This window comes from Phyllostomus hastatus, unplaced genomic scaffold (genome assembly GCF_019186645.2).
Source record: "Phyllostomus hastatus isolate PE091 unplaced genomic scaffold, TTU_PhHast_1.1 phas_contig_471, whole genome shotgun sequence".
NCBI classification, from domain to species: domain Eukaryota; kingdom Metazoa; phylum Chordata; class Mammalia; order Chiroptera; family Phyllostomidae; genus Phyllostomus; species Phyllostomus hastatus.
Genome location: NW_025333887.1, coordinates 698,582 through 726,539, shown reverse-complemented (window position 1 = coordinate 726,539; position 27,958 = coordinate 698,582). Strand labels below are relative to the sequence as shown.

Here is a 27,958-nt window from a genome sequence, read left to right as displayed (position 1 = left end):
GTTTTGTGCTGAGAGTCGCTATTGACGCCCGCGGACAGCCGGGCGACGGGAAGCGGCAAGATGGCGGCTCCCAGGGCGGAGGCGTGGAGGAGCGTTGAGGGGACTCGCGGGGCTGGGCGCGCTTGCGCCTGACACGGGCGCAGCCTGAGCCCTAGACAAGCGCGCAGCGACCCCAGGCCCTCGCCGCGGGGCAGTGCGGAGGCTTCTTTTAGAGGCGCGCCAAAGACGTACCCGAGCGAGGGTTGGAGGTGGCGGTGACGTCACCCAACCCCGCCCCTCGCCCGACCGTCGCCGCCGCCATGTTTAGTTGTTACTTCTTCACACAAGATGGCGGCTCCCAGGGAGGAGGCATGAGCACCCTGCCGTTACCGCTCCTCATGCCGTACAGTTGCCACTTCGGGGCGTAACTCTGGCTCTTTGAAGCGGCTCCTGTGGGAAGGAGTCATAAGGCGGGAAGCGAGGATAGGACGTTTCCTTGCGTTTGGTTTGCAGTGGAAGAACTGACCCAGGAGGAAGAGAATAGGGGAGAAGGGGGAGCTAATCTCAAGATGGCGGCTTCCAGGGCGGCAGGCGCAGCCTGAGCAGCAGAGGCGGACTGAGGGGAGAGGTTCGAGACCTCACAAGCCGTACAGTGCAAGCCTCCGAACAGTCCCCGAGAACTCGAGCTCATTCCACTGGCCTCCGGTGCGCCTCTCTTCCTTACGAGTGTCGAGACTGTTTCGGGAGCGGTGGCTGCACTAAGTGCTTGGAGGGGAAGCGGGACAGTCTCAAGATGGCGGCTCCCACAATTGTGGTCTGAGCACCGGCGGGGCTGGGACAACCGCGGCGCTTGTGGCTCCTTTCCACCCGCCCCGGAAGCCGGCCAGTGCAGGGGACTTGGGGGGTGTGGGAACCGGGCCGGGGCTCCGCCATTTCCGGCGGGTGAGGGCTACGACTGAGGAAGGGAGGAGAGAGAGGCGGCTCAAGATGGCGGCTCCCAGAGCCTCCCACTCCAGCTTGTAAGCAGGAGCGTCCGGACGAGTAGTCAGAGCGGCGAGACTCGACGGCCTCCAGCTTCTCTGGCCTAGGCGCTCGACAGTTTCGGGGCGCTCTTGAGAGTCGGGGTGAGCGAGAAGGAGGGGAAGAGCCAAAGGGAAGGAGGATAGTTAAGATGGCGGCCTCCATGGAGCCGTCCACCGCTGTGTGAGGAACTGCTTGTCTGTGAGAGCTGCCTTAGACGAAAGGGGGTGTGTGGGAGGTGTTGGGGGGCTCCCTTCCCGCTTGGTGACTTTTTCCCACCGTGCCCTTTCCTGGAACTATGGCTTCGGCCGTGTCGCCCGCCAACTCGCAAGCGGTGCTCCTGCAGCCCCGCTGGAAGCGAGTGGTGGGCTGGTCGGGTCCAGTGCCCCGACCCCGTCACGGCCACCGCGCCGTGGCTATCAAGGAGCTCATCGTGGTGTTTGGCGGCGGCAACGAGGGGATAGTGGATGAACTGCACGTGTACAACACGGGTGAGTGCAAAGCTTGCTGGGTCCTCGGATCTTTCCCTCCTTCCATCTCCTCTCTCCTCTTCCCTCTCTCCATCTCTTCCCTCCATCACTTTCCTCACCTGTCTCCTTCCATTCTCACCTTCCTTCTCTCTCCCTCCTCCTATTCCTCCCTTTTCCTCCTCAGTGATCTGCTTTCTCCGACCCTTTGGTCTGCTCTGCCTTTGCTCTTTTCCCTGATCTTACAATCCCTGACTCTCCTGTTTTTAAGGGGTTCTTTCATTATTGAAGAGGAACTGTCTAGTCCGGCTGGTGCGGGGGCGTCGTTAGCGGTGGTGACTTCAGACATACACCGTTACCCGGGCTGGCGGGCTGGCGGATGCGTCCCTTTGGCGCAGGCAGATTCCCACCCCCTCCTTCCCTCCCTCCCTTCGTCCTCCTGCGCCTGCTCATCTATTCATCGCTAGTGCTCATTCGGGAGATATGACAACTTCTAGATTGCAGATGAGTTCTGTCTCGAGAAAAGGGGCAGAGTCGAGCAGCCTAATCCCGATTTCTGGGGGTTGTGTGCGTGGTGGGCAACCTTTCTCAGATGGTGCAGGAGCCTTGGGGAACCACAGGTCAGGCAGCATTGCCGCCGCCTCTTCTTGGCATTCACTTCTGCAATGCTTCTCTGCAAATTACCGGCTTTCTTGGTCCTTGGGTGTAGGAGATAAATTCTAGTGCCCCTTAACTGGCTAGGTGGTCCCTTTCCTGACTCTTCTCTTCCTGAGAGCTTGAGGAGGTTAGCTGCTTCCCCCAAACCCAAGGCCTCATTCTTTCCTTGGGAGGAGCGGGATTGGATGGCAGATTGAACGCTGTGCTGTACCTCTGTCTTCGGGTATCGGTGGCATGTGGCTGGCTTTCAGCCTTTTGCCAGGTGTGCTTGCTAGGTCTCTAGGACTTAGCATCCTCCTGCAGCCCCCTTCCCTATGGTGGTCACTTGGCCTGGTTTGCACACCTATTGCCTTATTCTGAGTGGGCTGTTGAATGGCTGCTGGCCCATAGCGCCTTGCCTTGTTCGAAAGGAGGGGCTACTGTTTCTGTTCTGGGTGAGAGCCTGAGGGACTAGGGCATGAGCTGGGAAAAGCCTGCGCCCACCCCCCCCCCCACCCCCCAGCCATCAGACAGTAGTCTTTTAGGAAGCTCTCCTCTGCCGCAACAGGGAGGTGTGTTTCCTTTGGACATGGCCAGGGGCCATCTGCCAGCTCTTTCCCTCTTGCCATCATATCTAGCAAAGTCCGTTTGTTCCAGATCTACTTTTCCGGGGCTCTGATGGTACCAGTATTGGGTCCTTGAGTCTGGGCACCTCCTCCAGTTTTGAGGTTGCTCTAGGGTAGAGAGTTGGCAGGCTGAGGGAGAAGTTAGTTAGCGTGGCAACGGTTGGAGGAGCCGGGTTCGTGGTTGGGTGCTCCCCCCCCCTCCACCGCCCGCCCCATCCCCAGGCAGAGTGCAATTTTTTCTGAGCCTTGCAGGTTGTTGCCCCCAACCGACCCAGTTGACTTTCAAAGGCTGGTGGGTTGCAGTGACCCTTTGCATTCCGGGTCTCAGCACCTGTTGCCTCCAGCGAGGCCAGGCTGGTTGGTGGCACTCTGTGCCAGCTCAGACAGCTGCGGTGGCAGCAATTAGCCCAGTAAGGTAAGGCTGAGGGGCATGGCTGTTTTTAAAGAGGCCGTTGCCGTGAGCAGAACCTCAGCTCCTTGGACCAACTTTATTCTTGCAAGGCCTAGAGCAGGCTCTTTGGCAGGGAAATACCATTTTAGAAAGTAGGGCAGGGGCCTAATTAGCATCAGCTCCAAAGTCCACTTCTTCCTAGGGCCTCTACATATTCGTTAGTTTGTTACAATGAACTGGTCGTTTTGGCCTTGATTTATTCCCAGACTGTAAGGATATGTTGTGTAGTAGCAGATAGCCAACCCTCTGAAGGGCTGCAGCCTCAGTTCCTCCAGGGGAGCACTTTGGAAATTGCCCTAATCAACTCCTTAGGTGACTTCCCAGGAGAGCCACTAGCAACCCCACTCCCTGTTCAGGAGTGTTTATTCTCCATCAAACATGGTCAAATAACGGAACAGGGATCTCTCTGGCCTTTCCTGTAGCTGCAAGGTTCTTGTGTTCTCTGAAGAGATGGGGCTTGGTGTTGCCCCTCTCCCACCACTGGTGGCGCAGATGTCTGTCATCCTTAGCTGTCGCCTGCCCCCACAACTGCTTTCCTGCTTACCTTTGTTTTGTTTTAAATGAGGTCAGAGCATATTGTCCTTAGGCCTCTTCTCTTGCACTTTATCTTCTGCAGGATGAGTGCTCAGAGACTTGCTGATATGGAAGCATTCCTGTTGCTAAGATAAAAGACTCCAGGGGGCACATTCAGGGGGTGTATATGCGCCCTTGTACTTTGTGCTTGGACTTTGCTCCTTTGGTTAGCTCAACAATCTGGGGATGACTAGGGGCCGAGGGGTGGTAAGCTTGTAAGAAAAAGTGCTTGTCCTTCCTCTTCTGCTGCAGTCACCATAGCACCTGTGGGACACTTGACTGGCCTCTGGGAGGTCTTAGGGTAGCTACTGTCCTTGACCTCAGGGAATTTTATTTCAACCTAGCAAAGCCGATTACTCAGAGGACCAGGTGCTGTCAGGGTGGGGTGTGACCTGGTGAGGGGAGGGCAAAGCTGGTTGCCAAACCAGTCACCCGAGGCTAGTTGGCCTCAGTGGTTCTTTAAGGTCTGCCACCTGTTTCAGCTGGAAGGAGCCTTGGAACACATGTAGTAGAACTTCCTTGTTTTTGCACATGAGGAAATTGGGGTCCAAGAGGGGAAGTGACAGGTCCAGGGTCACCCCACCAGCTGGTTGTGGAGTCTGGTGGGTGTACAGACCTTCATGGAGACTGTTGCGCTGTTTCTTTCAGTTAACAGGCAGAGGTCACCACCTTGGAAACACCTCCCTGTCCTTTTGTCCCTGTAGCTAATTGGTCACTGAATTAAACTTGTCTCAAATCTGTTCTCCCTCCTTCCGGGCCCTCTCTTCTCACATGGTTCTTGGAGTTACTTCCTGATTGGCCCTGTTAGTTTCATTTGTCAGGAAGTCCTGTTCACTCTTCGAGGCCTGGCTCCAGTGGTCACCTCTTCTGAGAAGTCCCCCCCCCCCCATAATTGCCCCTGCTCAGTGCAGACCTCTTTCCAGGCTGCTCTTCTCATGGCAGGAGGAGGGCACGGCAGCCTCTCCACTGGACTGGGAGTCTGAGTACGTGAGCTGTCTCCTCCGTGCTCTGTGCCTCCCAGCACCCGGCACCGTATCTGCCACACAGGAAGTGTCTCAGCGTGACAGAGGGAACAAAAAGGCAGCTGGTGTAGCTTAACCATCTACCTACCCACTGTATTGGGATGGGTCTCTAGGTGGTGATGTGTAGAGGTCGACAGGGTGGCAGCAACTACAGACAGAGGGCACAGCATGGGGGGAGCTGATAAAACACAGAAGCTGGGGTTTCAGTGTTGTTGAGGAGAAAGAAGGTGGAGTCGTATTTCTGGGCAGCCCGTGAAGGGTCCCAGGTGCAGGCAGCCTCCTTTCCTCAAACCCTGCTCCCAGCTGAGAGTGGTGACAAAACCAGAGCACATCGAGAATGGGGGACCCAGAGCTTAGGTTACACGATGCCCTGCACTAGATGAGCTAGAGATACTATTAAGGGGTGACTACAAGCAGCTGTCGTATTTAAGAGATGGTTGTTTGTGCCATCTCGGGGGCGGAATTGGGACTGTAGATGAAATGAAGAGACACAGTTGGCAATTTCATACTAGAAACTGCATTGCCTGACAGAATGCTGCTGATGGGGGTGCAGAGGGCCTTTACCCTGCTTGGAGTGTTCTAGAATGAGATCAAGACCTCTTGGGTATCATAGAATGAGCTGGTAATTGTGAGCTCTTAGGACATCCCAGGTTACTTGTAGCCTGGCAGCTGGGTCAGGGATCAGTGTGGCGGGAAAGCTGTGGGCTGATTCCATTTGCCATGTTGTTTTGTCCCAGCTCTGAGTGATGGCCCCATCCATAGCAGTGTGTGGCAGCCACAAGAGTGCTCAGGTGAGCGAGGGTGGCCAGTGCTCCCTGTGCTTAGGGCCCAGAGGTGGGCACCTAATGATCACTTTAAGTTGATGATGAGGTTCTTGTCTGTTTTTCTCTGTGACCTCAGGTAAGTCACTTCCCCTCCTGGGTTCTGTTCCTTTATCAGTTGAAGGACGTTTGGCCGAGGTGATCTCAGAGGTTTCTGTCAGCTTTTATCCCACTGACTTGGATGAGGTCCCTTTCAGGGACCATTACTTGCAGGGTGATTTGCCTCAGCATGAGAAGCTGCTGGCTTTTCTTGGTGTGTGTTTGCACTAGAAATGAGAGCGAGGCACTGACCTGGGACCTGGGGTCTGGGTGCCTGCGCATGGCAGGCAGTACAGCATTGCATCTGTACTCAGAAAGTGGCAGAGGAGGGGAGAGGAGGATTGGTGCTAGGCATCTTGAAGTCCCTGTGACTCAGCTAAACTACAGAGGGGACGGACAGCTTCTTCCAAACCAACCTGTGCAGTTGGGTAGCGGGCAGTGACAGAAAAGGATGTAACTGTCTCTGGAGGTGCACTTGTGGTTGTAGATGAGGGCAGGCCTTTTGGGGTGAAGTACATGTTGGGCCTTGGGGGTAATGACATAGGATTTGGGTTACCCAGCATGCAGAAGAGGGATCTGGGTCAGTGACCAATTGCATGCTTGGCGGAAGGTCAGGCAAGAAGCTGTGAGCAGCTGGGGCCTCCCAAGGCCCTCCCCACAGGACTAGCTTAACCCCCACTCAGGTCCTAGGAAGTGCTACATTTACAGCCAAATCCCAATCCCTTTGCTTGCTCATGTTGACCAAAACAGATTAAGGGGCATGGAAACAAGCAGAGTTGATTCTGACAGCCCCCCCCCCATTTGATTTTTGGAAAGAGTGTTGCATATCATCTAGAGGACAGTCCTTTAAATAACATGTGATGAAAGGAACTCCTCAAAAGAGAGGAGGATGTTTGCCCCATTACTTTTCTAGGAAGCCCTGGCACCTCTGGTATGAGGGGTGTTGAATGCAAGGACTTAAAAGAGAGGGCGAGTCATGAGCATCACAGAAGGCTGGGCCACCAGGCTTGCTGCCTGGCTTCTCATTCACCCTCTTCCTTAGTGGCTTCCCTAGCCCACCCTCCAGCTTACGGTGATGGGCTTTGGGGAACCTTCTGTGGCTGGCAGACTGAGAGTGCCGCAGAAGCTCGAGTTACTGCTGCTACCTCTGCCTTCTGACAGTGTTCTGGAGGGGTGTGGTGATGGCATAGGGAGAAGGTGACTGTGGACCATAACCTAGGAGACACCAGCAGAGATTGTTCTTGTGTGTCCTCGCTACCCACCCCCCGACCAGCAGGCCAGGCTGTCTTGATTGGCTTCCTTCAGGTGCCCTGAACCTGCTAGGAGGAAGGACACTAGCCAGTACCAGTCACAATTTGAGCCACTTAAAGCTACAGCCATGGCCCCAAGGAGGAGGAGTGTGGGGCCACTGAGAGAGTTAGAAGTTTCTTTGTGAAGACCCACTGAGCGGTAGGGGAAGGAAGTCAGTGACCATATTCTCAGAAGCTGATGAATTACCTTGGTCAGTAGTGACTCCTGGCTTATTAAGGCAAACTTGATGAGAAACAGGGTGCTTGCAGGCTGTTTTGAGGTAGCCTCTGAGGTCAAGCGCTTTTGAAGATGGCTGAGATAGAGGACTGACACTTGAATACTCAAAGGAGAAAGTCCCCATATCCTTGGGAATAGAGTTGATGTGTCAGCCCCTCCTTTCTTGGGCCATATTTTGAATGAATGAATGAATTTAATTATTTATGTATTTGAAGTGGGGATGGGAGGGACAAAGAGGGAGAGAAACATCTATGTGCAAGAGATACATCCATAGGTTGCCTGTTGCGTGCCCCCTGGGTTGCAGGCCAGGTCAGGCATGTGCCCTGACTGGGAATGGAACTGGTGATCTTTTGGTTCGCAGGCCTGTGCTCATTCCACTGAGCCACACCAGCCAGGGCTTGGGCTGTATTTTGTCAGCAGGTAGATTTGGGGAATAAGAGGTGTGGGGACTCTGGTTCTAGGAGTTTCCAAGTTGTCCTGACTTCTGCTTCCTTTTGTTTGCCAGCTACCAACCAGTGGTTCATCCCAGCTGTGAGAGGGGACATCCCCCCTGGGTGTGCAGCCTATGGCTTTGTGTGTGACGGGACTCGCCTGCTGGTGTTTGGTGGAATGGTAGAGTATGGGAAGTACAGCAATGACCTCTACGAGCTCCAGGTAACAGCCCCTGGTGTGCTTCTTACAGTTGTGGCTGGGGGGTGGGATGGAGGTGGTGAGGCGGGAATGAGGTGGTGAAGGGGCTGCTCAGGAGGCTGGCTGGCTCCTCCCTACATGACAAACAGCCAGGGCCCAGAAGACAGGCTCATCGCTGATTTAACCACCCAGTCTTGATTTTGCAGGCAAGTCGCTGGGAATGGAAGAGACTCAAAGCAAAGACACCCAAAAATGGGCCCCCTCCATGTCCTCGGCTTGGGCACAGCTTCTCCCTCGTGGGCAACAAATGCTACCTGTTTGGAGGTTTGGCCAATGATAGCGAGGACCCCAAGAACAACATTCCGAGGTGAGGCTGTGTCCTCTTCATGTAGAATCCCACACACCATCCAACCAACACGCCTCACCATGCCAAGTCCCTTTCCTTTGTGAAAAAAGAAGTGGCACTAGATGTTCTGTAAGGGGCTGTTCTGTAAGGGGCTTTTGGGCTCTGAGGTCTCTAACCCTGAAGAGGAGATGTCCAGAAAGACAGGCCAGGGAGTCAAAACCGTCTTTGCTTTGGGCTGGTTCCTACTCCTTGGATTCAGTTAGAGCCAGCGATTTCTGAGGTTTCTGCTGACTGAAGGGTTAGTGATGGTTTTTATTTTTAGAGAGAGGGGAAGGGAGAGAGAAAGAGAGGGAGAGAAATATCAGTCAATTGCCTCTCACACTTACCCAACAGGGGACCTGGCCTGAAACCCAGGCGTGTGCCCTAACCAAGAATTGAACCAGCCACCTTTTGGTTTGCGGGATGATGCCCAACCCACTCAGCAACACCGGTCAAGGCAGTAATGGTTATTTTTATTTTGCAAGGCCGGTGACCAAGGGCCTTTCTAAAGTCTGGAAGTAATACCAAGCTGGAGGCCCTGATATAATGCCCAGCCTTGTGCAAGGCAGCCCAGCATGCCCTGTCCTGCCACTCCTCTTGGACTCATGGTCATCCTTGGTAGCTTTTGGCAGTGCCTCCTTGGGAGCAAGGGTAGAAGAAGTTGTTCATGTGACCATAGCCCCCTTTGTGTCCCAGGGAACCCACAATTCACCCACAGAAGCTGGTGAGCCCTCTGGCAACTGGAGTTGGGGCTAGCCATAACTGACCTTTCTTTTCCAGGTACCTGAATGACTTATACATCCTAGAATTACGGCCAGGCTCCGGAGTGGTAGCCTGGGACATCCCTATCACTTACGGCGTCTTGCCGCCACCACGGGAGTCACATACTGCCGTAGTCTATACTGAGAAAGACAACAAGAAGTCCAAGCTGGTGATCTACGGAGGGATGAGTGGCTGCCGGCTAGGGGACCTCTGGACCCTGGATATTGGTAAGATGTGGGTGCAGCTTTTCTGGTAGCCTCAGAGCAGAGCTGGTCTGCTGAGTGGCCAGCATAGGGTGGTTGGAGTGGGGCTCATGGAGAGGAGGGTCCTGTTTGTCTCTTTGTCATAGGAAGGTAAGGGAGATACCCTATTTGGGACAGTCATCTTTGCCTTGAGTTATGGCATTGCTTTTAAGAAAACTTGTCTGCCAGCTCATAGGAGAACAAAGGGAGAACGAGTCTTTCTAAAATTGAATTGTCTAGCTCTAGCTGGGGTGGCTCAATGGACTGAGTGCTGACCTTCGAACCAAAATGTTGCTGGTTCAATTCCCGGTCAGGGTTCATGTCTGGGTTGCAGGCCAGGTCCCCCACTGGGGGCGTGCGAGAGGCAACTGATCGGTATTTCTCTCTCTTTTTTCCCCTCCCTTCCCATCTCTCTAAAAATAAATAAATAAAATCTAAAAAGAGAGAGATAAATTTTAAAAAGTAAAATAAAACTGAGTTGTTTAGATTAGGTGGCATTAGCCAGTCCTTGCCGATTTATCGGTGGTCAGGCTGTACCAGGAGTCATGCATCCTGGTTTGTCAAAGTCAAATGGGATCTTGAGCCCATGAAACTTCTGGGGGTTGCTTGGGCTGGTAACCAGTGGGGTGTTAGGAATGGTAGAAAAAAGTATGGATTTTCGACCTGAAGAAGGCTGAGGAGAGAAGGTGGCTGACAACATATCTTTGGAAAGTGGATTAGGTCATTGTGGGTACTCAAAAGAAGTAGGTTTTTGTGAGTGGAATTCCCAGCAGCGTGATGCTTTCCCACGCTCAGTCTGTAGACAGCGGAGGTGGTGTGTGTGTGAATGTATTTTGTGGAGAGTAGGACCCGCAGTGGCATGTCTCACACTCCCTGCTCCTACCCCAACCCCAAGAGCAGTGCCAGCACGTAGCAGGTCTTTGAAGAGACATTAATTGCCAAGATTGTGAACACAGCTTGAGAAATGCCAGGACCTGACCCACTGGCCTCCCGTTGGCTATAGGGAGGCCAGGCACAGAATTCTTGGACTGGATTGGCTGGCACTCACCTTCCAGAACCTTTTCCGAGGCCAGGAAACTTCCTCTGGGTCAGAGGGCATGTTTGTGATCACTTGTGGCTAACTCCTTTCTCCATTGCTCTGCACAGAGACTCTGACATGGAATAAGCCCAGTCTCAGTGGAGTAGCACCTCTTCCTCGAAGTCTCCACTCAGCCACAACTATAGGCAACAAGTGAGTAACTAGCCATTGCTTTTCTCTTCCTAGCCCTCTCCTTGCCCACCATCACCCCTGGCCCCAAAAGGCTCTCAGTTTTGTTCCAGTAATTCTGAGGAGGCCTCTTTCTGGCTGGACTGGTATTCAGCAGCCCTTTGTTTTCATTACCACCCTAGGGGATAGAGAGAAGACAGACTCAGGGTAGAGGGGCACAGACCATTCTAGATTCTCTGCGTATAAATAGCTGGGTGTCTTTATCAATACCAAGGTCCCAAATTGAATGTAAGAATGATGGGGACTGAGATGAGCTTTAGATGAGCTAAATAGTGGTTCCATGTAGTGGAGGTGACACAGTTCTTGTGAGGGCTGAGCCACCAAGCAGAAGAGGGCAACATTGAGAGCTTCGTGCACCCTAGGGAACTCTCCTGGGGAGAGCTAGAGGACCAAATGTGTTTAGAACTTTCTGGATGGAAGAGGTGGCCTCTAGCTTGACACCTCCTACAATCGTCTCCTACTCTTCCCTCCCTCGTCCCAGAATGTACGTGTTTGGTGGCTGGGTGCCTCTCGTCATGGATGACGTCAAAGTGGCCACACACGAGAAGGAGTGGAAGTGTACCAACACACTGGCTTGTCTCAACCTGGGTATGGCCTCCTCGGGCTTGGAGTGGCCTATAGAGGGCTGTGAAGGTTGGCCCTTCTTGGCCCCGAGAGCTGTGTGGGGTGTGCAGGGAGCAAAGCTTCTGAGGCCTGTGCCTCCGGAATCTATGAGAAGTAGCCCTTGGTCAGAGTGTTCGGAGAGACCCTCTTCATTTGATGAATAGGTTCTTCTTGCACAAGGTCTGACATACAGAAGTACATACACCTGAGGGTGCAGAGCCTCTCCCTGCCTCCCATTCTGCTTCTCAGAGGCAGCCACTTCGGTAGTTTCTCATCCCCCTTGCAGGGACTTCTCTGTAAATACAAGCATTGCCTAAACGTTCCTTTAGAAACAAAACGGGAGCCTGCTCTACGCAGAGCCACACCTGGCCTTTTCTGTTTCCTCTGTCTTGGAGACCATCCCATCCCCACATGCCAAGTGGCCTCATTCTTTTGAATTGCTCTCCTGGTGCCGAAACCTGCACAGACATTGCTGCCTGAGTATCCTTGCACTGTTGTCACCCATGTGCCAAGTGTATTTGAAGGGTGACAACCTCAAGATAGAATTGTTGCCGAGCTGCCCTGCACGGTGGCTATGCCTGCGTAGACACCCCTAGAGTGCCAGCACAGTGACTGTCAAACCTTTTGCTCTTCACCAAACCCAGTGATTAAGTCTTCCCACGGGCCAGCCCCGTACCCCCTGCTCACCTTGAGCCCCGGCTGCAACAGGCACTGAAATCAAACTGCCAGCATCTTACAGGTTAAGTTTGTACCTCTCTTATTTCGAGTGCAGTACTTCAATTTTTTTTTAGATCTGTTGCCTTTTTCATAACTTACATTTCTCCTTCCCCGTCTCTTTCTATAAGATCTTGTGTATTTTGATGGGCAAGAGGTGAAATGTGTGTTTCCCAGATCATAGGTCAGGGCTTAGCATTTTCTTGTTTTTTTTCCTAGCTTAGTGATCGTTGATGACTTCCTGGCTTTAATTCTCCATCCTGACAGCAAAAGGCCAAAGGGCTAGTAGGAGTTGTGGGATCCTCTGCCCCCTTGCTGACCTCCGCCTCCTGCTCTCCCTAGATACCATGGCCTGGGAGACGATCCTGATGGACACACTGGAGGACAATATTCCCCGGGCCCGAGCTGGCCACTGTGCTGTAGCAATCAATACCCGCCTCTACATTTGGAGTGGGCGTGATGGCTACCGAAAGGCCTGGAACAACCAGGTCTGCTGCAAGGACCTGTGGTACCTGGAAACAGGTAAAGCCAAATGGAGGAGGCAGCCTTAGGGCCCTCCGCAGTGCAGCTGAGCCTGAGGGGATAGCTTTCCCTCGCGCTCACCCCTGAAGCCTCTATTTCCTCCTCACTGACTGTGCTCTCTTACAGAAAAGCCACCGCCTCCAGCCCGGGTACAGCTGGTACGAGCCAACACGAACTCCCTGGAGGTGAGCTGGGGGGCAGTGGCAACCGCCGACAGTTACCTTCTGCAGCTCCAGAAATATGACATTCCTGCCACGGCTGCTACTGCCACCTCCCCCACACCCAATCCAGTCCCGTCTGTGCCTACCAACCCTCCCAAGAGCCCTGCCCCTGCAGCAGCCGCACCTGCTGTGCAGCCACTGACCCAAGTAGGCATCACACTCCTGCCCCAGGCTGCCGCCACGCCCCCGACCACCACCACCATCCAGGTGTTGCCGCCGGTGCCTGGGAGCTCGATTTCTGTGCCCGCTGCAGCCAGGACTCAAGGTGAGCTGGGGCCCAGGCACCTGGCCCACCGGGAGAGTACGTCCCTGAGTAAGAGCTGCTAAGCAGCATGCCTGGCAGTCATTAGTGCAGGCTTGTTAGAGTGCTAGTGCTTGGGGTGGGGAAGCAAACTCAGTCCCTCCTGTGGAGATTGTCACCAGAGGGTATTTGGAAAGACCAGACAAGAAGCACCAGTGGTTCGTGTCTAAATGCTGAAGGATCCAACAGAGGGACTGCGGGGTGGGGGGTGCCTCTGCTCATGGCCACCCCCTCTCTTCAGGTGTCCCTGCTGTTCTCAAAGTGACTGGTCCTCAGGCTACAACAGGAACCCCATTGGTCACCATGCGACCTGCCAGCCAGGCTGGGAAAGCCCCTGTCACGGTGACCTCCCTTCCTGCAGGCGTTCGAATGGTTGTGCCTTCGCAAAGCGCTCAGGGCACGGTGAGGAGCCATTTTGAGATTGGGTTGGGTGGGGCGAGACTTGCCAGTGATTGATGGTGCCCTGACTGAGTTAGAATCCCACCCAGCTGCAGCACCAGGGCCTTTCTCGTCAGTAGAGCACTGATGAGGTGACCTTTCATTGCCAAATTAATAAGAATGAACAAGTTAATGCCTCAGAAGGACCACCTTGCCATCTGATCCCAAAGGCCTTTTTGTTGTTGTTGTTTTGTTTTAATTTTGTTTTAGAGAGAAGGGAAGGGAGGGTGAAAGAGAGGGAGTGAAACATTGATTGGCTACCTCTCACATATCCCCAACTGGGAAACTGGTGGCCTGGCCCACAACCCAGGCATGTGCCCTGACCTAGAATTGAACCAGCAACCTTTCCCTTAGCAGGCCAGTGCTCAATCCACTGAGCCACACAGGCCAGGGCCCAAGGGCCTTTTGAAATTTTTAATATTTTTAAGGTTTTTATAAAATTTTTATTGATTGGGAACAGAGATCAATTTGTTTTCTACTTATTGATTGATGCATTCATTGGTTGATTCTTGGATGTGCCCTCACTGGGCATCAAACCCACAACCTTGGTGTGTTGGGATGATGCTCTAACCACCTGAGGTACCTGTCAGGCCCCTAAAGGCCTTTTAAATGTGAACTTTCTTATTCTGAAGCTTGAGGGTAGAATCTGAAGGTGGGGAGGATGGTTGACCCAGGCCCATGAAGAGGGAGCCATCTCTGACTGGTCTTTAGAAAAGATCCAGAGCTGCTGACAAACTCCTGCCTTGGGCCCACTGTGCCTGCTCAGTGGTAGGAGTCCAGGTTTGGGGCCAGAAAATTTGAGGTGCTCCTATGAGGAGCCCTGGGCGGGAAGGAAGCTCCCCGGTGAAGTCTGTGGAGCCAGTCCTCTGGTTCACGCTCCCTGTGAACACCACAGGTGATCGGCAGCAACCCACAGATGAGTGGGATGGCTGCGTTGGCCGCTGCAGCCGCTGCCACCCAGAAGATCCCTCCTTCCTCGGCGCCCACAGTGCTGAGTGTCCCAGCAGGCACCACCATTGTCAAAACTGTGGCTGTGACACCTGGCACTACCACCCTCCCTGCCACTGTGAAGGTGGCCTCCTCGCCAGTCATGGTGAGCATCCCTCGGGCCTGGTTCTGAGCCAATAGCCTTGGGGCTAGGGGCTTCTGGGCAGTAAGTATAATCTGACAGTGGTCGCTTCTCCAGGGCTTCAGACCAACCCAAGAGGCTGTTGGTCTATGATTGGTGCTTGCATTGGGCTCTGGAATAACCTTTTACCCTTAGGAGTGTCACAGCCTTAGGCTAGACCTGGGGTTGGGTTGTTCAGTCAACCAAACCAAGCTTTTCAGTCTGGCAAGGGGAAAGGGGAAGAGTTGGAAAAGGTGAGCCGACCTGTAGGCCTGCTGGGACCTCCTAGATAGAAGCTCCAGCTCTTGGTTCTAACCATCGCTTCTCTTTCTCCCCCGCCCAGGTGAGCAACCCGGCCACTCGTATGCTGAAGACTGCAGCTGCCCAGGTGGGGACCTCCGTCTCCTCCGCTGCCAACACATCCACTCGCCCCATCATCACAGTGCACAAGTCGGGGACTGTGACTGTGGCCCAGCAAGCCCAGGTGGTGACTACAGTTGTGGGTGGGGTCACCAAGACCATCACTCTGGTGAAGAGCCCCATCTCTGTCCCAGGAGGTAGTGCTCTGGTGAGTGATGGGTGCCACCCTGCTGCATATGACAACTGCCAGGCTCTGGTACTGCGCTGGGCCTGAGCCAGGAGAGCCCCAGCCCAGGCCATGCCCTTGACTGGTTTCCAGATAACTCCCTGCTCCATCCTTTGCTTTTTAGATTTCCAACCTGGGCAAAGTGATGTCGGTGGTCCAGACCAAACCAGTTCAGACTTCGGCGGTCACAGGCCAGGCATCTACGGGCCCAGTGACTCAGATCATCCAGGTGAGCTTGTGGGTCCCAGACTCTGCAAGTCAAGCAAGTAGAACTTGCATCCCTGCCTAGAGAAGATCTCTTGAAACTCGTGTTGCACAGAAAGTCCTGCTGCTCAGTCGTGTCACCACGATCTTCAGAATAGTCCCAGTGCTGTTTGGGCTGCGGTGGAGGATAGTCAGACCAGTTTCCATCAGACTTTGTTTCGTTCTGGCAGTGATGCCGGTCCGCCTCGCCCTCCTCCACCTATTTTCCCTTGCAGACCAAAGGGCCCCTGCCAGCCGGGACCATCCTGAAGCTGGTGACCTCAGCAGATGGCAAGCCCACCACCATCATCACCACCACGCAGGCCAGTGGGGCTGGGAGTAAGCCCACCATCCTAGGCATCAGCAGCGTGTCCCCCAGTACCACCAAGCCTGGCACAACCACCATCATCAAGACCATCCCCATGTCAGCCATAATCACACAGGCGGGCGCCACAGGTAGTGGTTTCCCCTAGTGGGTGGGCACCAAACTGTTAGGAGGCTAATGCCAGACAGGCATAGAGGCCAGGGTCTGGCATGCTCTTGGTTTCTGTTTGTTTTTTTTTTCCCCTCTTCACCCTTTCCTTGCATTTTGTTTACGGTTCATAGGGAGGTGGCAGAGTGTGGCTGTAATTGGCACTTCATCCTTTTAAGTAAGGGGCATCAAGAGTAACTACAGGAAATGGGACATGGGAGCTAGTGCTGGTGGAGCTTCAGGAGCCCAGCCTGATGCCAACCTACCCCTTCTCTGCCCTGTCCAGGTGTGACCAGCAGTCCTGGCATCAAGTCCCCCATCACCATTATTACCACCAAGGTTATGACTTCAGGAACTGGAGCACCCGCAAAAATCATCACTGCTGTCCCCAAAATTGCCACTGGCCACGGGCAGCAAGGAGTGACCCAGGTGAGGCGTGCCTGACCCTCTTTTCACCCCACTGTCCAGTCCAGTATCTGAGCAGACCACATGTGTCCTGAGGGTCCTGGGAAGGGGGGATATCATGGGATCCGGCCAACCTGTGAGTGATATAGGGGATGGTTTCCGCTGTGTTCCAGGTGGTACTAAAGGGGGCCCCTGGACAGCCGGGCACCATCCTACGCACCGTGCCCATGGGGGGCGTCCGCTTGGTCACCCCTGTCACTGTTTCTGCTGTCAAGCCAGCAGTCACCACGTTGGTTGTGAAGGGCACCACGGGTATGTAGCTGTTTTGAGTATTTTTTCTGGGTCTCCCTCCCATGGGAGGGTTGAGGGAGGGTGCACGTACTCTCTCCGGAGCTTTCGGTTCCTGTTGGGAGCACTCTAGAATTCCCAGTGCCCCCAGCCCTGTCCAGGGAGGGAAAATGCTGGGAAAGAGGTACCAGCAGCAGCCTCATCTCGATCCTGCCTCTCTCTGCCTTTAGGTGTCACAACCCTAGGCACGATGACCGGCACTGTTTCCACCAGCCTTGCTGGAGCTGGGGGCCACAGTACCAGCGCTTCTCTGGCCACACCCATCACCACCTTGGGCACCATTGCCACCCTCTCAAGCCAGGTGATCAACCCCACTGCCATCACTGTGTCAGCTGCTCAGACCACACTGACAGCGGCCAGTGGTCTTACCACCCCCACCATCACCATGCAGGTAAAGTGGGTGGGAGTGCATGGGGGGTGTGGGGGGATGTCAGTGAGGGCTGTGGGAGAGCATGGGAGCCACAGCCTGAGCTGTCCGATCTCCCATCGTTCTGCTACTGTGTGCGCCAGGTGTAGCACCCATGGGATGTGTTCCCTGTTGCAGAATCACAATTCTTCATTTTTAAAGATTTGATTTACTTAGTTTTAGAGAGGGGGTAAAGGAGGGAGAAAGAGAGGGAGAGAAACATCGATGTGTGAGAGAAACATCCACTGGTTGCCTCTCACACGTGCTCCAACCAGGGACCTGGCCTGCAACCCAGGTGTGTGCCCTGACCGGAAATAGAACCAGCGACCTTTTGTTTTGCAGGATGCTCAACCAACTGAGCCATGCCCGTCAGGGCCAGAATCATAATTCTTGATTACTAATAGTCTGTTGTTGAGACACATTTTGGTCATTTACAGTTTTTGAACACTAGGTTCTTCCTTTTTGTGATGCAGACTACGCGACCAATCATCTTAACGTACATGCAGCATTTTTCTTTCCTCATATAGCTTAAGCTGAATTCCTGGAATTAGTGAAGCATCTATTGCTGGCCTTTGTGTGGTGCAGGGTTCCTTCCCTAACCAGGGCTGGCCCCATCCAGGCCCTGTGGCCCTTGGGGCGAAGCAGCACCTCCTCCTTGTTCCTTGAGCAAGTCAGTGTCTTGGGATCAGAGGGTGTGTAGGAGCCAGGTCTGTGGTCTCAGCTGCTCTGGGTGACACTGTAGGACATTGTGAAGGACAAATAGATGGAAAGCTGTGGCACTAACACTTCTGTCTGGCATCTTTCCAGCCTGTCTCCCAGCCTACCCAGGTGACTCTGATCACGGCACCCAGTGGGGTTGAGGCCCAGCCTGTACACGACCTCCCTGTGTCCATTCTGGCCTCACCTACTACAGAACAGCCCACCGCCACTGTCACCATTGCTGACTCTGGCCAGGGTGATGTGCAGCCTGGCACCGTGACACTGGTGTGCTCCAACCCACCCTGTGAGACCCACGAGACGGGCACCACCAACACAGCCACTACCACCGTTGTGGCTAACCTTGGAGGGCATTCACAGCCGACCCAAATGCAGTTTGTCTGTGACAGGCAGGAGGTAGCCGCTTCTCTTGTGACCTCAACGGTAGGGCAGCAGAATGGCAGTGTGGTGCGCGTCTGCTCCAACCCTCCATGTGAGACCCATGAGACAGGCACCACCAATACGGCCACCACTGCCACCTCCAACATGGCTGGGCAGCATGGCTGCTCCAACCCACCCTGTGAGACCCACGAGACAGGTACCACCAGCACCGCCACCACTGCCATGTCAAGCATTGGCACCAGCCAGCAGCGAGACACCCGGCACACCTGTGTGGCCACCACCACCCCTGCTATGGTTCGGGTCAGTGCAGCTGCTGGGGCACCGGAGGGAGCCCTCGGTTCCGTCAAGTCTTCATGCCAAACTCGCCAGACCAGTGCGACCAGCACCACCATGACTGTGATGGCCAGCGGGGCCCTGTGCTCAGACAGCCCACTTCTTGGGCACAGCCTGGCGCTAGAGGCTGGAGGCCACAGCACTACTTTTGCTCAGTTGGCCTCTACAAGCAGCCAAGTTAGGCCCAGCGGCCCTGGCAGCAAGGACAGCCTTGTAGCCAATCTGGGTCAGTTGGTGTCCATGGAGTATCAGCTGGAGGGACATCACACCCACACAACCAACACCCCCACCACAGCCCTCTCCACCATGTATACTGGGGAGCCTGGTGAGATGCAGGGGATCCCCATACTTGCATATGAGAGCTCACCGAGCTCTGCTGCGACTGTGACATCCCTGGAGGCGCTGCTGTGCCCCTCAGCCACCGTGACCCAAGTCTGCTCCAATCCACCGTGCGAGACCCACGAGACGGGCACCACCAACACGGCCACTACCTCGAATGCATGCAACGCCCAGCAAGTCTGCTCCAATCCACCCTGCGAGACCCACGAGACGGGCACCACCCATACACCCACCACGGCCACTTCCGGTGGAGGTGCAGGCCATCCTGAGGGGGGACAGCAGGCCCCTGCTAGCCGCCCCTGTGAGACCCACCAGACCACGTCCACTGGCACCACTATGTCAGTCAGCGTGGGTGCCCTGCTCCCTGACAGCACCCCCTCCCTCAGGACCCTGGAGTCCGGGCTAGAGGGGGCAGCACCGCCCACTATTGCTCCCCAAACCAGTGCTTCATTGCTGGCTCCTTTCCCAACACAGAGGGTGTGCTCCAATCCCCCCTGTGAGACACACGAGACAGGCACCACGCACACGGCCACCACCGTCACCTCCAACATGAGTTCAAATCAAGGTGAGTGTGGCGGCCAGCCTGGCATCCGTGGGCTCCTGGAACCCAAAGCTCAAAGGGTGAGGGAAGTGGTGTCTGAAAGCTCTATTTAGCCAATGCCCAGCAGATTCTGTGGGGCTCAGTTTACCTGCAGGGTAGGGGTGGCCCTCCTGGCAACTTCATCTTCTAGTGGCAAAGCTAGGTAGAGGCCCTGGGGCTCCTATCCAGCCTCACCTCTAGGCCCCTGCTGGCTGAGTGACTGTCACCTGCTTTGACTCCTCACAGATCCCCCACCAGCTGCCAGTGACCAAGGAGAGGTGGAGACCACCCAGGGCGAGAGTGTGAACATCACCAGCTCCAGTGCCATTATGACAACTGTGTCCTCCACGCTGACACGAGCTGTGACTACCGTGACACAGTCGACACCAGTCCCTGGCCCCTCCGTGCCGGTAAGAGCCCAAGAAGGATCCTGCTTCTTCCCATTGTGCTTTTGGCCCATGCTGTTCTGGAGTCGGACACTGGGTGTCGCTCTTGTACCAGGCACAGTGTTGCTCCTGGTCCCTTTTCCAGATTGAAAGAGCAGCTTCCTGCTGTGATGGGGCCAGCGGCAGGAACCCCCGGTCCCATGGTTTGCTCTTTCGTTGTAGCCTGTAAGAGTGGCAAGGTGGTTTATCTGAGCATCCCTTTTTGACTAGACGAAGAGGCTTCTCTGAGGATGGGTTAAAATTGGCCAGCAGTTCTCAAAGGTCTTTCCTTTTGCCACACCTCTGCTGCTCAGTGACCCGACGACCCCCTCCCCCATTTAGTAGGGTTATGCTGGTCCATTGAGAATGGGAATCCAGGTCCACAAGGAAAGATGGAGGCTACCTGGTTCTGGCCTCTCCTCCCCTCTGACAGGGGCTTCTCTCCCTTTCTAGAAGATCTCATCAGTGACTGAGACTACCCCAGGGGCTCTGACCACCGAAGTCCCCATCCCGGCCACGATAACAGTGACCATAGCCAACACAGAAACTTCTGACATGCCCTTCTCTGCTGTTGACATCCTGCAGCCCCCAGAGGAGCTCCAGGCCTCCCCAGGGCCTCGCCAGCAGCTGCCGCCACAGCAACTCCTGCAGCCTGCCTCCACACCCCTGATGGGGGAGTCCACCGAGGTCCTGTCAGCCTCGCAGACCTCTGAGCTCCAGGCCGCTGTGGATCTGAGCAGTACAGGGGACCCATCCTCAGGCCAGGAGCCTGCCAACTCAGCCATGGTGGCCACTGTGGTGGTCCAGCCACCTCCACCCACACAGTCTGAAGTAGACCAGTTGTCACTTCCCCAAGAGCTGATGGCCGAGGCCCAGGCAGGCACTACCACCCTCATGGTAACAGGGCTCACTCCTGAGGAGCTGGCGGTGACTGCTGCAGCTGAAGCGGCTGCCCAGGCTGCAGCCACGGAGGAAGCCCAGGCCCTGGCCATCCAGGCTGTGCTCCAGGCCGCACAGCAGGCAGTCATGGGTAGGTGCAGGGGATGAGCAGCTCATCACACTGTCTGAGGTGAAGGCCAGACAAGAGCCCCAAAGAGGTGATGGGCCCCTTGGGAGGAGTGAGGACACAGGGTTGTGGAGCCTCCCTGCCAATGAGCAGCCAAGAGAAGAGGAGGCCTGTTCCCTGCCACGTAGCATGTGGGTCAGACGTGATGGAGGACGGGCACGTTGGCTGGGCTGGGCACCCAGAAAGGGGGCAGGACCCCTTGGTTGGGGAAGGGCAGCATAGAGGTATGCCAAGAAATAAGCTTGGTGGGATAGGCTTGCAGGGTCTGTGTCCCTTAGCACTGCCCATAGTGTTGAGTGGGACCCTGGAGGTGACGTTGGGAAGCCAGGGATGGGCTCTCCCTGGCTGGTGTCCCTTTTGAGTAGTAGTTTTCTCCATCCTGGAGCAGGCAGTGGGGAGCCCATGGACACATCCGAGGCGGCGGGAGCTGTGACACAAGCGGAGCTGGGCCACTTGTCAGCGGAGGGCCAGGAGGGCCAGGCCACCACCATCCCCATTGTACTGACGCAGCAAGAACTGGCCGCCCTGGTGCAGCAGCAGCAGCAGCTGCAGGAGGCACAGGCCCAACAGCAGCACCACCACCTCCCCACGGAGGCCCTGGCTCCTGCCGACAGCCTCAATGACCCGACCATTGAGAGCAACTGCCTCAGCGAGCTGGCTGGGGCTGTCCCCAGCACTGTGGCCCTGCTACCGTCCACAGCCACTGAGAGTAAGCAGAGCCCAGCCTGGCCACGTGCACATTTCCTATAGCATCGTCCTAAGGGAACTCATTTGACTGGGGAGAGGTTTAGGGGGTATCTGGGCCTCCATGCACGAATGGGGTGTGGCCTGGCCCGAGGGAGGGACTCCCACACAGAAGCCACATGTCTCAGATCTTTCCCACTGACTCCTTTCCCCCCAGGCCTGGCTCCCTCCAACACATTTGTGGCCCCCCAGCCAGTGGTGGGATCCAGTCCCGCTAAGCTGCAGGCTGCCGCTACCCTGACTGAGGTGGCTAATGGCATCGAGTCCTTGGGCGTGGTGAGTCTGGTCTGATGGGGCTTCTGGGGTCCCTGCCTCTGGGTCCCGAAGGCTGAGGGCCTGACATCTTCTCTTCTGTTTTCCAGAAGCCAGACCTACCACCCCCACCCAGTAAAGCTCCCGTGAAGAAAGAGAATCAGTGGTTTGATGTGGGGGTTATTAAGGGCACTAATGTAATGGTGACACACTATTTCCTGCCACCAGATGATTCTGTCTCATCTGATGTAAGTGTCCCCAGGAGTTGATGTCTTCAGGTGGGTGGAGCCTGGCCATGAGGCCCATACGAAGGCTCGAGGAAACTTCTGAAGCTCCCCAGGGATGCCCTCCACCTCAGGGCCAGCCCCAGGACGGCCACGTGCAGAGCTTTCCCCGGCACGCCCTCTGGCTGCTCCCCTTGAAGCAGTGAAGACGCTCGGTCCCCCTCTTGTTGTGAACGGGATGCCATTACTCCCCTCCTCCCTTCCCCTCTCCCACATGGACCTCCATGGTCCCCAGGTTGGAAAAAAAGGTTCTGCCTGCCCTAGTAGGGTTTATGTCACTTTTCTTCTCTCCTTCTTCCTATTCTTCCGGCCTTTTTACCCAGGACGACTCGGGCACTGTTCCAGACTATAACCAGCTGAAGAAGCATGAACTGCAGCCTGGCACAGCCTATAAGTTTCGTGTTGCTGGGATCAATGCCTGTGGCCGGGGGCCCTTCAGCGAGATCTCAGCCTTTAAGACGTGTCTGCCTGGTTTCCCAGGGGCCCCCTGTGCCATTAAAATCAGCAAAGTGAGTCTTGCGGCAGAGTGGCCTTTTTGGTCCCCGGCTGGTCCCCTGCCCAGCTACAGCAGAGCAGGCCACAGCTGAGTTCACACACAGCGCTGGGCCAGGCGGGGTGACTCAGGAGGGGGCCACAAGATGTGGGCAGAGTTGGCCAGGTCTGGGGTGAAACTTCTACTGTACTATTGTACTGTCGCCAGTTGCCAGGCTGACAAGGGCAAGTTCCTTCCTGTCCCCTGGCCTCGTTCTTCCTAACAGGGCAGCTAATGTTCAGTGAGTGTCTACTACATGTCATGTTCAACGTGTTTTGTTTTGTTTTGTTTTATCTAATTCTTAGGCTATCTTGAGGAGGTCTGGGACCTGTTAGCTCCATTTTCCCTAAAGAGGAAACTGAGGCAACCAAGAGGCTGACAAATCACTAGATGTCAGATTGGGTATAGGAAGGCTGTATTCTGTGTTCCTGTTCATTTTATTTTGCCATTACATACACAAAGCTGCCCTCCAGATGGAGGCAGATGAGGCCATCTCTCTGGAGCTCCTTGAACTCTGCCATGAAATAAGTCTGTTGTGCTAGGAGGAGTGGTGAAGTATGAGCCGTCAGGTCCGGAAGTTGCAGAGTGGTTTTAGCACAGGCAGGATGAGATCAAGTCGCAAAGGCTGAGGATAGCACAACTCGATCTCTGCCACCTTGGTTCTAGAGTCCAGATGGTGCTCACCTCACTTGGGAACCGCCCTCTGTGACCTCCGGCAAGATCGTTGAGTACTCGGTGTACCTGGCTATCCAGAGTTCACAGGCTGGCGGCGAGGCCAAGAGCTCAGCCCCAGCTCAGCTTGCCTTCATGCGGGTGTACTGCGGGCCCAGCCCCTCCTGCCTTGTGCAGTCATCCAGTCTCTCCAATGCTCACATCGACTATACCACCAAACCCGCCATCATCTTCCGCATCGCCGCCCGCAACGAGAAGGGCTATGGCCCAGCCACCCAAGTGAGGTGGTTGCAAGGTACGTGTCGTTCACAGGGCTCCTTGGGCAGCCTCTGGGGAGGGCCAGGTTGGTGAGTGGAAGCCCCTGGCAAGCATCAGGTAGGTGGGGAGGTCCAGCTCCAAGTTGAATTTTGGGTCTTTACCTATCATCTTGCGGGGACGGTGGGGGGGGGGGATGGCCTAGGGTACTGTGGAGGTATCTTGTGGAGGGCACCCTGCTTCATCTGAGGGTTCAGGGAAAGTTTCCCAGGGGTGTTTGAGGTGAGACGGTGTGGAAAGGAATAGAAGAGCCTGAAGTAGGGGGCACGGGGCGTGGCTGGAACCCAGTGGACAAGGGGCAGGATGGGGGTAGAGGCCCCAGGCTGCCCTGTCAAGTTACGAGCTAGCTCCCACAAGGCTGACCAAGGAGGACAATGAGGGCCTCTAACCTGAGTCCCAGGGCCACCCTGAAGGGTAGCATACAGGTGGTCAGGACCATGGGGAGCGCACCCACCAGAGGAACTGTCAAGTTCAGCTGGTCATGCTGCAGGGCTGACAGGCTGTGGGTGCAGGGGTGGGTATAGGTATGTTCTCGACCTGGGGATGGCTGTGTGATGGAAGTTATGTGACCCATCATGCTGTGTTGCTCAATTCTCCCTTTTTCCTTTTAGAGACCAGTAAAGACACCCCTGGCACCAAGCCAGCCAACAAGCGGCCCATGTCCTCTCCAGAAATGTAAGCAGGAATCTCCTTTTTGGGGGGAACTTTCTGGGACTGAGGGTGGATGGCTTCTGGGAAGAAGGAACAGTGGCAATAGTAGGGGACTGCACTTCCTGAAAGGTTTGAGGGGCTTAACTGGGTGTGAACCTCCATTGGGTACCAGCCAGAAACCTGCAGTGAGTCTGCAGTGTTAATGTTGTCAGGAGACATGCTAACGCTTTCTCTTTTCCTTCCATTTTCCCAGGAAAACCGCTCCAAAGAAATCTAAGGCAGATGGTCAGTGAGAGGCAGCTGGCTTGCACCTGGATTCCTCTCCCGACCCCCACCCCTGCTTCAGGAACATCACCTTCCAGGGCCCTACCTGCCCATCCCACCCACCTGGCGCTCACACCCTCCCAAGCTACTGGCCACCATTCATTCTCTCTCCTTTCTTGTCTGTTTATAAAATAATATCAAGAAAGCACATTTTACCATTGCTGTTGGGTGGAAGCAGAGGCAGGTCTGGAAGAGCAGTGAGCAAGTGAGAGCAGTGCGCCTGCCCTCTGAGTCCAGAGGCCCTGACGGGGAGAGACACAAACTTAGAGCAAAGATGCAAAAGAAGTGGAGGCATGCACCTCCGCATCCTGCTAGCTTCTTGCTGTTTATCACCCTTGGCTCCGGGGGGGCAGTCAGAAGCATGGTTGAGGGGACACTGAGGCCAGAGCAAGGCCACCCCTCAATCCTCCTCCCCTGCTCTGCTCCTAGAAGCCAGAGAGGCTTTGTGGGGCACCCTGTGCTGGGTGTGTCTGATTTTATTTTCTTCCCATGCTTTTCCTGCCACTTAACAGCCCACCCTCAACTTACCCATCCCATCTTTCATGATCCCACCAGAAGCTTATATTTTCTCAGAGGCCTTCTTATCTACCCCACCTCCTCTCCCTTTCCATCTTCTTTCCCATTTAAAACAAGAGAAGAAAAAGGGGGAGAAGGGGTCCCATGGTGGCCTGAACAGTGTTCTGTGAAAACCTCCTGACTCCCACTGGGGCTTACAGAAGCCCCCTCCCCTCCAGCCTGTCTTCGGCCCCCCCCCCCTCCCCGGGTCAGGGCTAGGGGCCACATCACCAACTGCTGCATTTGTTGTATTTTTTTAAGTTGAAATTGAAGCTAACATTTTTATTGTAATTTTAGCCTTAGCGTGTGGGGTTTTGTCCCTTTTTTGTTAGCCATGTACAGAATGTGTATCTTTTTTTTTTTTTTTTTAATTCTCTCCTTGGCTAAGCCTTGGCAGGGATCTTTTCGGAGGAAAAGCAGGGGGCAGCCAGGGCAGGAGAGGCATGGATGGAATCCCCCTTGTGGACCTGGTGTTTGCCGCCCAGCTCAATTTCCTCTTGTTGGCCTCTGCCTGTCCCTGGGCCTCTGGGACAAAGGAGGGGTGAGCTGTCAAACTTTACTCCCCATGGGCGAGTGCTCCACATCACACCACAGGATTGAGCTTGAAAGTCCGAGAGCCTAATGTCCGGTTTCTGAGGACAGCCCAGAAGCAATGGGTCCTCCTGGTCCTGGTTCACAGAACTCACCACCCCCCACCCCCAGGTTCCTTCCTTGGCATACATAGCTGGCTTAGAGTATCTGATACACTTTAATTGCAGCTTCCTGCAGCCATCCGCTCTGCAGGCAAAGTTGGAAGGAAAAGGTGAGGTGGGGGCATGAAGGGGAACCCATTTTCAGAGGTAGTCTGAGAGGGTGAGTGGCTTCACCCAAGAGGGAGCCTGGGGGTGCAGGAGACATACAGCACCGCCCCTCTGGTCTATGAATGTGCAGCATTGTCCCCAGGCTGTGCAGTCCTAGGATCAGACTCGAGGCTCTCCTTTGAGGTGGCTAATGAGCTACTTTCTGCCCCACACCTAAAATTTAGGCAAGGAGCAAGGCTTACAAGCAGGTCACACAAGATTGAAATTGAGTGGCCCATCATCCCAGACACCCTTCTCCCAGTCTGCCCTGGAGACCAGCTGTGGCTTCACCACCACCACCATGCTCCTTCTGGGGCCTCTGGTTTGTTGTATTATAGTATATTTCGCTGTGGAAAAATGTAATGTTTAGTCACCTTGGAGCTCACTCGCCTGGTCCCGTTGTTTCCCTGTCCCTTGTCCCAAGCACCCTTTAATTTCTCTTGTTTCTGAGAACAGTACACCCGTTCATCTATTGTAGAGTAACCCCTGTGACTCAATATTACCATAGTGCAATGTCGTTTTGTGCTATTTTGAACAATTAAAAGACTTTTTTTGAAATAACCACCTGTTGTCTGTGACGGGAGCTGCCATGGGAGGGGGCTGGGTGTGGGGAGCTGGGACCCCCAAGCCTACCAAATCTCCAGGGCCCTGCTTGCAGGGCCTGTCTTTGAATGGGATTCTATTTCCCAATTGCCTCCCAAGTTTTAAGGTTCCATCATAGCCCGCAACCTTGGGTAGGACTGAATTGCCCTAGGTAGTTCTGCCAATCCCCCTCCCTGACCAGAGGACAGGGTACCAGGGCAAAGGGCTGCCAGGTCACCAGTTGGGAGGGCTTAACCAGAGCTTCCATCAGGACTCAGGACCTCAAGGAAGCCCCCAGAATATCAGTTTCTGGGACACTCACCCATGGGGTGGGTTCATGTCTAGCACTCAGCATGCCCTGTAGGAGTGGATTCTCCTGGCTGGCTTCCCTATGCACTGGAGCCAGGGCCCCAGAGAGGAAGAAGCAGAACTCTTGAACCAACTTGTGGTAGCCCCGCTGTTGGGGTGGGGTGGCTCTGCTAGGGTATAGCCAAGATTAGGTACACTGAATTAGTTCTTGGTGCCAACCAGCTTGGGGGCCTGGAGAGCTTGGGTGTGGCCAGGTGGTCCCACTAGTGCTAGTGCTAGGGACAGAAAGCAAGAGGAGAATTCAGTGTGACTGCCTCCTTACTCCACCCCTTTGCAATTTCACTCTGGTACCAAAAACTGCTTCATCTCTGCCTGCTAAGTGCACACTCCCATGCAGGACCAGCTCACGGTTGCAGCAGAGGCTGGTTCAATTCATCTCTACCAGGAGTCTCTTGGGGCCAGCTCTTTTCCCTGGTGCTCAGTCCACTGGGCTCTTGTGGGGTCCTGTTGATCTTGACCCTGGGAGCCATAGTCCTGTCTTCCCCACTGCACCACCTCTGACCTGACAATCCTGGGGCCTCCAGGGGTCCTGACCTCACGTGTCCCTCACATTGGAGCAGCAGGAGCAATGCTCAGTGGTGGGAGGATGCAGTCCAGCTGTAGGCAAGAGTCGGGCTGGTCCCAGAAAGCGGGGGGGGGGGGGGTCCGTGCAGATCTGTCAGGAGGTGTGTGACAGATGACTCTGTAGATGCTTAGCCTTTAGAAGGCTTCAGGGGTTCTTCCCACACACCTTCTGCTTTCTCGTGCTCATCTGCCTTAAGGCAGCCTGCATGGCACTAAGGAAGGCAAGGGCCACACCAGTTGGTGCTGGTCTCAAAATAACAGGCTCACCATTCATCAGCCTCCTGGGGAGAGACCTGCGAGGGAAGAGGAGTGGTATCAGGAGACTGGCCAAGGCCTTGTCTACCGGATCCAGGGCCAGGGGGCCCACCAATAGGAACCTTAGAACCCTCCACGTACCAAGGCTTGCCCTTGGTTGGGCATGAGCGGGACAGAGTGCAAGAAAGGCAGGGGTGAGGCTGAACATAAAGAGGTACACTATAAACGATGACAGGCATCTGGGAACAGGGCAGGTCAACACAGACCCCCCACCAGGCCCAAAGCAAGGGGTGAGCCCCACTAAGCATGAGCTAGGGTGGAGGGTAGAGGCAAAACAAAAACTGCAGTGCACAGGCATACCTTCT

General features: G+C 55.0%; 1 protein-coding gene across 5 annotated transcripts; it reads left to right on the top strand.

The window, feature by feature from the left end:
• Window positions 1–39: 39 nt before the first annotated feature.
• HCFC1 (host cell factor C1) lies at window positions 40–26,384 on the top strand. 5 transcript variants are annotated; one of them, XM_045845459.1, is made up of 26 exons: window positions 40–1,490; window positions 7,667–7,815; window positions 7,998–8,158; window positions 8,957–9,165; window positions 10,327–10,411; window positions 10,929–11,035; window positions 12,107–12,286; window positions 12,413–12,772; window positions 13,050–13,210; window positions 14,142–14,339; window positions 14,698–14,922; window positions 15,065–15,169; window positions 15,420–15,639; window positions 15,942–16,084; window positions 16,234–16,372; window positions 16,579–16,799; window positions 17,622–19,149; window positions 19,411–19,574; window positions 20,175–20,619; window positions 21,044–21,364; window positions 21,557–21,675; window positions 21,762–21,899; window positions 22,259–22,444; window positions 23,134–23,434; window positions 24,066–24,129; window positions 24,359–26,384. In XM_045845459.1, exons 1-26 carry the CDS (start codon window positions 1,298–1,300, stop codon window positions 24,396–24,398), a joined length of 6,162 nt encoding a protein of 2,053 aa, XP_045701415.1. In that variant the 5' UTR covers window positions 40–1,297; the 3' UTR covers window positions 24,399–26,384. The 5 variants fall into 5 exon arrangements, with proteins under 5 accessions (XP_045701415.1, XP_045701414.1, XP_045701413.1 ...); XM_045845458.1 differs by having other exon boundaries at window positions 21,041–21,364; XM_045845457.1 differs by having other exon boundaries at window positions 20,043–20,619.
• The last annotated feature ends 1,574 nt before the right edge of the window (window positions 26,385–27,958 follow it).

What these genes read in the sequence shown, in the direction of transcription:
- HCFC1 (XM_045845456.1), top strand. Translation starts at nt 1,298, where the DNA reads ATGGCTTCGGCCGTGTCGCCCGCCAACTCGCAAGCGGTGCTCCTGCAG. An exon ending in ACTGGCTTGTCTCAACCTGG is followed by an intron (nt 11,036 to 12,106) that starts GTATGGCCTCCT and finishes TGCTCTCCCTAG; the next exon opens with ATACCATGGCCTGGGAGACG. An exon ending in CCTGTGGTACCTGGAAACAG is followed by an intron (nt 12,287 to 12,412) that starts GTAAAGCCAAAT and finishes GCTCTCTTACAG; the next exon opens with AAAAGCCACCGCCTCCAGCC.